General features: G+C 36.8%; 1 protein-coding gene across 1 annotated transcript in view; it reads right to left on the reverse strand.

The window, feature by feature from the left end:
- LOC106878986 (insulin-like growth factor-binding protein complex acid labile subunit) overlaps window positions 1-8,733 on the reverse strand; it is a 67,003-nt gene that overhangs the window by 5,073 nt on the left and 53,197 nt on the right. The window contains exons 16-19 of the mRNA XM_014928365.2: window positions 5,215-5,286; window positions 3,894-3,965; window positions 2,223-2,294; window positions 430-501 (exon numbers count right to left, since the gene is read on the reverse strand). Coding sequence (XP_014783851.1) covers window positions 430-501; window positions 2,223-2,294; window positions 3,894-3,965; window positions 5,215-5,286 — 288 coding nt within the window. The remainder of the gene's footprint in view (window positions 1-429; window positions 502-2,222; window positions 2,295-3,893; window positions 3,966-5,214; window positions 5,287-8,733) is intronic.

The raw sequence follows: 8,733 nt of genomic DNA on the forward strand, positions 1-8,733 counted from the left end.
ATATATATATATATATATATATATATACATATATACGACAGGCTTCTTTCAATTTCCGTCTACCAAATCCACTCACAAGGCTTTGGTCGGCCCGAGGCTATAGTAGAAGACACTTGTCCAAGGTGCCACGCAGTGAGACTGAACCCGGAACGATGTGGTTGGTAAGCAAGCTACTTACTAGACAGCCACATATATACACACAGCCATATATATACACAAAATATTATACATGCCAATACACATATATATTCACACTCACTTACAGACACATATACCTGCAGATGTTCACAAAGAGTCACACATTTCTATCGAAAAAGAGTGAGAATTTTAAGAGACCCAAAGACAGGACGCTGCAAAAGATAAGAAAATTTGAAACTTTTAATGTTAGTTTGTCTGTGAAATATTATCAACAAGACTTAGTTAACTTACAGATATGTTAAACTGGGAAGACCATTGAAGTTTCCTTCTTGAATTTTCTTGATTTTATTTTCTGTCAAATCTCTGTAACATAAAATTTTATCTAAGATATTATCACCCAAATTTCTAACACAAAATATGAGACGATCGGAAAATGGACAGAACTGTTTTTTACGACAAAATGCAAAATATTATAGCTAAACAATTACTTGACGGAGAAGGAAAGTAGATGTGGATGATATTTAGGAGGATGGTGATGGATGTGGCGGTTGAGGCGGTATAGTTAAATATGAAGAAGAGGATGAAGACAGGAGGATGGTGATGGTGTTGATGAAGATAATGCTACTGATGACGGTGAGGAAGTTTGTGATAACGATGAGGATGGGGACAGTTAGCATGATGATGATGATTTTGATGACGCCAGTGTAACTGGTGCAATTTCTGTTCACGATGATAATGGATATGTTGATGACGATAACGATAAGGGTGTTGAAAAAGAAGACGAAAAAGACGTAGAAAGGGAAGAGGCGTTGGAGTAGAAGTAGAAAGAAGGAAGAGAGAGAGGAAAAGACACAAGATGAAGAACAACAAGCAAATGTTTAATTTCAGGTAAGAACGTGAACGCAAAAATTACAAGCGGATCAAATGGGATGAGATCTACAGGGACCTCAAAAGTAAAATGGATGATTAGCAAATGAAGAATACGATGATTATAATGAGGCAGAAGTAAAAAGCTAGAAGACTTAAAAGAAATGAAGGAAAATGAAATAAGTGAAAGTAAAAAAATAAAAGACGAACAATGAAGAATAGAAAAAGGCAGAAAAAAAAGAAAAAGTAGTAGTAGTGGTAGTAGTAGTAGTAGTAGTAGTAGTAGTAGTAGCAGTAGAAAAAGTGATTCAAGAACAATGGAATGACGGTTATAATGTTATAATGTGTATGTTTGAAAGTAGTATACGAGGCGATGAAGAAGACGTGGAATAATAAAAAAACAAGAAACATGGGATGAACCATAAACTTATGCGGATTAATTAAAAGGAAATAGATTAAAATATGAGAAATAATAAAGAAATGATAAAGACGACGATGAAGAGATCGCTGATGCTGAAGATGTAAATGGATAGGAGAGTACAGAGAAGTGGGAATGAAGGATGAGAAAGGGAGGAGAGAAAGGATAAAAGAACTAATGATAAAGAAAAAGTATATGTATGAGCTCCCCATTGAACTGTGGGTTAACGTCATTGTTGGCAGTTCCGGCCTATAATTGAGACACCGTTGAAGAGTTACAGACAGAACACAGTTAAAGAGTATTCTAATACACTCACAAACATGAGACAGGGCCGTGTACTCATATACACTGATAATCTCACATAGACGAAATCATACACTCATACTCACAATCACTCATATTCACTCATACTCACTTTGACACAGAATCAATATCACAACTGACAGAATCATTCACAACTTTGCGATCAGCGGCTAAATTCCCTCTCACCGCATGTAAACACTAATTGTAGCAGCACTAGTAGTAGAAATGGTAGTGGTAAAGGAAGACGTGCTGGAGTGAGTACGAGGATGAAGCACGATTGGGTGGAACACAAATTGCCATACAGGCCACCGCGTATTCAGAGTCACACAGAGACACACATATTTACAGACACTTAGGAACTTTCAGCCATTTCTATCCGAAGAAAGTGTAAATCTAGGGAGGCATAAGGACGTGGTGCTAAATATGATGGGAAGTTATTAAGGATTAAGTTATATATTGTCAATGGAATATTATCATCAAGACTTAGACAACTTACAGTTTTTTTAAGCTGGGCAGGTCATGGAAGGCTTTTACTTCAATGTTTGTGATATTGTTTTTTTCCAAATATCTGTGAAATAAAATTTAGTTAATAGGAGAAAATTAGAAGAGTTGCATAACATAGAATATTATGGCGAAACAAATACTTGGTGGAAGATAAAGAAAGTAGATGATAGTGATGATAATAGGATGGAAGATGAGGTGAAGTGGGAAGAGGAGGATGGAAGCGGTGATGGTTGTAGTGATGAAAATGGTGATGAGGCAAAGTACAGGTGGATGATGGTTGGATTGACGAAGATAATGTTGCCGTTGTTGATGATGGTGATGGTGATGTTTGTGATGATGATATTGATGAGAATACTTTCGTTTATGCTGACGGTGATTTTGATGATGATCGTGGCGCTGGAGATATTTTTGGTGAAGATGATGACGGATAGACCGATTACTATTATTCTGATGATGGAAATGTTTGTGAGGTTGATAATACTGATGATGTTGACGATCATTAGGATATGACGGATCATGAAGAAATCAAAAATATAGAAGATTGGTAGAAAATTGAGTGAAATTTGTGACAACGGAATGAATAAAGAGAAAAAGAGCTCCAAGAAAATGTTCAAGGGAGTCTGACAACTAAAAGAAGAGGAGGAAAACATTGAAAGGACGAGGGGGCTGGAGTACGAGAACAAGAAGAAGATAAATACAACAACACCAAAAGACAGAATAGAGGTAAAAGGAATAGTGGGAGGGAGTCGAATGGGTAGAATATTAAGGTGAGAAATGGGAAAATAAAGAACACAAAACAGAAAAAGCAAAAGGATTAAAAAAGGAGATGGAGGTGGAGAAGAATAGGAAGAAAATAAAAAAGAAGAAATGGTGAAAATGATGTTGGTCATAATTATGAGGATGATAATGATAATAATAATGATATTGATGATGGTGATGATGATGATGACGGTGACGGTGACGACAAAGTAGGTAATGTCCTTTATTTTGACCATTACGATGAAGCTAATGATGACGAAAATGAAGAAGATGATTTCGATATTGTTGCAAAAATAAATGAACGGAAATACTTAGAAGAAGAAAAGAATGAATGGATGAGGGATAAAATGCAAGACACGCAGTTTATATATGATGATGTCAACGGTGAGAGAGAAGTCTGAAAAACGTCAAAGGCTTACTTGTATTTGTAATAGTAGTAGTAGTAGGAGGAAGAGGAGGACGAGGAGGAGGAGGTCGAGGAGGAGGACGAGGAGGAGAACGAGGAGGAGGACGAGGAGGAGGAGAATGAGGGGAGTAGTGGCAGCAGCAGTAGTAGTAGTAGTTGTAGTAGTAGTAGTAGTAGTAGGAGGAGGAGGAGGAGGAGGAGGGGGTAGTGGCAGCAGCAGTAGTAGTAGTAGCAGCAGCAGCAGCAGCAGTAGTGGTAGTAGTAGTAGTAGTAGTAATGGTTGTAGTAGTAGTAGTATTGGTAGTAGTGAAGGAAGAAGAAGCGGAGTGAATAAGAAGAACAAAGCAGAGGGCAGTGTAATGCAAAATGGAGTGACAAGAACGCAAAATAGATTGACAAGGGAATGACAAGGACGTAGTGCAAAAAGAATGTAAAGATGTTAAACGCTTATTAATATATTGTCAATGAAATGTTATCAACAATACTTATCCAACTTACAGATTTTTTAAACTGGGCAGGTCATCAAAGGCTCTTTCTTCAATGTTTCCGATATTATTATTTTGCAACACTCTGTTAGTTGAGACAAGAAAGTATAGAAGACTTGTATGATTACATATAAAACGTTATGGCTAAAATAGAAAAAGAAACTCGATAATGGTAATGACAATGGTCGTCGTGGTTGTGACAAGGAAAAAAAGAGAAATCCTTTTGGAACTGAACGAACAAAAAAAGCAATATTCGTTAGAATGGTCAATTATTGGGAAATCTTTCCCTTATGACAAATGTAAGAGATATTGCTCATTGTGTAATCTAGAATTATATTTTATATTATTCTCTAAGGGTAAGTTGATAAATAAACTCACATATAATGCTTTCATATGTAGCCATTATCCGAGACACACATTTCTCTCGTTTAAATAAATTATAAATTTCAGTATGATCGGGTATTATAGTATATTATAGTATAATATTAGGTTTTAAAGCAGGGCATATCAATGTATATTTTACCAATAAGAATTGTATTTGTATTTGTGTTTATTTGCTAAAGTTTCTAGAGATAATATAATATAGATTTCCATTGATTTAGAAGTTATTACTAGGAATCAATAGTTGTAATATTTGATTGTTTATAATTAATAATATGAGGAGGGTTTTCTCTCTTAGACGGACCTTTATTTAAGGGGGAATTTATTTAAGGAGAAATTTGAATATGAACCAGACTTAGAGACGATGTTTTTGCTGTTTACTCTTTACCTTTTACCCTGAAGATGTGTAAGGTAATTTACTTATTTAACTTGAATTTGACAGTTAAATATAACTTTATACAGAAATGTTGACATAGGAATAAACTTCAACAATAATGGATATTAGCATCAAAACTCTCATTTAAACAGAAGACGAAGACAGGTGTATAAACAAGAAGCAGGTGTATTAGTTTGAGGCTCGGGAATGTGCGAAAGTCTTTTACAACACGTTTGCACTAATTTTTCACTTTAATTGTCACACACTCATATAATCCAAATGTGAGGAATCGGCCATGACTCACATTCACAGACATTAAAGCTTAGAACAAAGACAGATTTTACACATACACAGTCATATGTACATCCATGCAGTAACTATTTCCACTGAACGAAGGTGCTCTCATATGTCCCATAACTAAAAAAATTGGCTGATGCTCACAAATGCAGAATCATAAAAGGTAAAACACATCTTTGGAAAGACGGGTGAGGGAGCTTCAAGTGAAGGATGGAATGATATCACAGATTTAGAAATATATCTTTAATGAAATACAATAATAAATATTCATTCAACTTACAGATCTTTTAAACTGGACATATTTCGGAAGGTGTATGTCTTGATTTCCTTGATATCATTTTCACTCAAGTATCTGCAACATGAAATTGAGTTAAGAAAGAATTGTCGAGCGTATTTGGAACAGCAGTTTGTCTGAACAATTAGATGATGGAAGAGATGGAAAGTAGATCATGATGATAAATAATTCCATGAGGATAGTGATGATAATGATGATGGTGCTGAGGAGGGGTAGGTGGACGTGGAGGACGAGGTAGAGGAGAATAAGTGTGGTGGTAGTGTTCGTAGTGGATTTGTGGTGGTAATAGTGATGAATATGCTGATGCGGTCGAAGGAAAGAATATATTGTGTTGATGACGAAGATGTTATGATGATGATGATGGGGAGATGTTATTAAAGTGAATTATTCTTATAACGATGGGGATTAGCATGTCTATATTGATGCCGAATATGATATTGATTATGATGATGTAAGTGAAGATGTTATTTTTGGTGATGATGAAGGTTGTGTTGAATGTTTTGCATCTGATGGTGGTATTTTGTTGTAATGAATGTTGTTGATGATGAAGAAGACAATGATGAACTTGTCGATGTTCATGATTGAGAAATATAAAAAAGAAAATGCAAATGATGATGGTGTCGAAGACATGGATGATGACGTCGATAATTAACCCTGCAGATATAGTGGTGATTTACATATTTACGGTTTAAGAAGAATTGAGAATCTATCGAATATTAGAGAAAGACGAAAATATGAAGAAATCATGAAAAAAGAAAGTGAAATGCACAAAAAAGCGAATGAAAATTAAGAACAACAATAATAACAGCAACAGCAACATCAGCAACAAGAACAACAAGGAAAAGAATAATAATATGAAGAAGAACTGGTAAATATAGAACTAGAAATGTCTTGGATGGTAGTCAGTGGTGGTGCTGACATAAACACCATACATGATATACAGACCGTACATGATATACAAGCCAAAGGATCTGGTTTCACTCGGGTTATGAACTCATAGCCTTAACACAGCTCTGTTAGCTTGTAGTTCAATGTTAGTGTAGTGGAGGCGCAATGGCCCAGTGGTCAGGGCAGCGGACTCGCGGTCATAGGATCGTGGTTTCGATTCCCAGACCGGGCGTTGTGAGTGTTTATTGAGCGAAAACACCTAAAGCTCCGGTAGGGGATGTTGGCGAACCCTGCTGTACTCTTTCACCACAACTTTCTCTCACTCTTACTTCCTGTTTTTGTTGTACCTGTAATTCAAAGGGCCAGCCTTGTCACACTGTGTCACGCTGAATATCCCCGAGAACTACGTTAAGGGTACACGTATATGTGGAGTGCTCAGCCACTTGCACGTTAATTTCACGAGCAGGCTGTTCCGTTGATCGGATCAACTGGAACCCTCGACGTGGTAAGCGACGGAGTGCCAACAACAAGGTTAGTGTATATCTCAGAACGTAATACTTTTAACACTCAATGGTTTTTATACTTCTGTATACTACATGCACATATTATTCATATAAATGCGTCTTTATATACTCGGTTTACTGTCTTGCCATGTTTATCAATGCGAATGTTGAGTTTCATTTCATTTCTAACTCTGGAACATCCAACATACAGCTGACCATGTGAGAAATATGGTTGAAGGTGGTTAAGTCCCACCACCTTCAGACATTGACCTTGTGCTTTGTTGATAGAAATTGCAATGCTCAGTTTTGACAGGAAACTGCATTCTCTGGAATTGAAAGGTAACATCATTTAACATGCGAGGGATCCTTGGAATGAAGACACTATCACACATCATGTTACCCGTAATTATTGTTGCTTCCAATACACGGGCATGGCTTTTTTAACAACCAGCCACCTTCCATTATAGAGTCATGGTGCATCAAGGTTTCTTAACAGCATTATGGGAGCATATAGTTTCATGATCAGAATGTGTGGCAGAAATCATGGGTAATGCATTGCTTGCTCTTGATCAGAGACAGAATCAACTGATCAGTATGAACATTCAATTCTTTAAGTTGAGTTAACAAATTTAGATTCAGCTTGTCTACAGCAGCATTCCATTGTGCCAGAATGGTTCTTTTACATAACCACTTGTGACTTTTGTAGTTTGTGGCTATGTTTGGAAACAACTTGCTCTTCAGTTCTTCAAGGAGGATAGCCATATTGCCACATAGGAAGTGGTACAGACTGTATTTTGTATCTTTTGTATCCTGTGGAAGTTTTCCATTTCATGGAGAACTCTGCAGCTAATGAGTCACCATGAATGTGAACACTCGTGTTATTTAGCGTAAGCCGCTTGACATGTGACCAGATATATATAAGGGCTTGATGATGCAAGATCTCAGCACATATGCCTTTGCTCCTCTGGGAATGACGGGCTGAATTTGCCTGTAGTCACCAGCCATGAGGAAGGTAACACAACCCGTGACTTTTCTAATTGTTTCTGAAATCTAGTGGTATGTTAGACATCCTGTGTTGTTAACACTACGTAAGGTACTAAATGATGTGAGTCCCTTGAAATGGTGTAACAGAAGTTTTAGATAGTAGCAGTATTTGGGATGAACAGTTGGGATAGACAACATAGGCTCTGCCAATTGTGTCTGATTTCTTGATTCCCGAATGATCTCTGGGTGCTCTAATTACACGTGGTTTCCATTCCTTTTTGTTCACGATGTAGCATCGTGGAACTTCATTGTATAGCCGTTTTGCAGAAAATTCATCATCCTGACAGAATTTGAAGAATATTGTAAGTGTGGGGTTTTTTTTTTTTTAGCTTCTATTTGCTGCTACGCTATCTTGGGTGAAGTAAACCCTTTCTTCAGTCTCCAAGTGAACTGCAAGCTGTTCCACGTGGTGACTTCTCTCATGAATGGGGAACTTGAAGGTTCTCCAACATACTTCACCATTGCTGATTTACCTCCCCTTGGAAGGTCTTGATCTCAGCATTCTTTGAATCCTGGACTGCTAAGATAGCCATGTCAGATCCTTCGTTGACATATTTGCACACATAATGGATTTCACTGAGTTACAGAACTCAACATTGATTTGTGCCTTGAATATCTTGGAGAGGACAGTATGATACTATTCACCTGTTGTCATCTGGAATTTTAGTACGAGCTGAATTCTTGATGGCAGTTTCAAACCACCCATTGGCTAGCCTTTTCCTTCAGTAGACAGTCTGCGTCTCTTGAAAGAACTTGTTTGGAAAACCTTTTGCATATATTCTATCCTGCATGCAAAAAACATGTAGGTTGATGTTCCCATATGGACCATGAACCATTTTGGTTTTGACCACATTGAGTATTTCTTGATCTTCCTGAAGATCTGGAATTTTTCTGCACTGATGAATCATAAGGTCAAAATGTCTGCATCCTAAGTATGGTACTAATTCGTGCGGCCGTTTACGTGTGAAAAGCGACCACACACATAGCTAGTTGATTAGATATAGATAGATAGATAAATACATAAATATATATATATATATATATATATATATATATATATATATATATA

Source organism: Octopus bimaculoides, chromosome 29 (genome assembly GCF_001194135.2).
Source record: "Octopus bimaculoides isolate UCB-OBI-ISO-001 chromosome 29, ASM119413v2, whole genome shotgun sequence".
Lineage (NCBI taxonomy): Eukaryota > Metazoa > Mollusca > Cephalopoda > Octopoda > Octopodidae > Octopus > Octopus bimaculoides.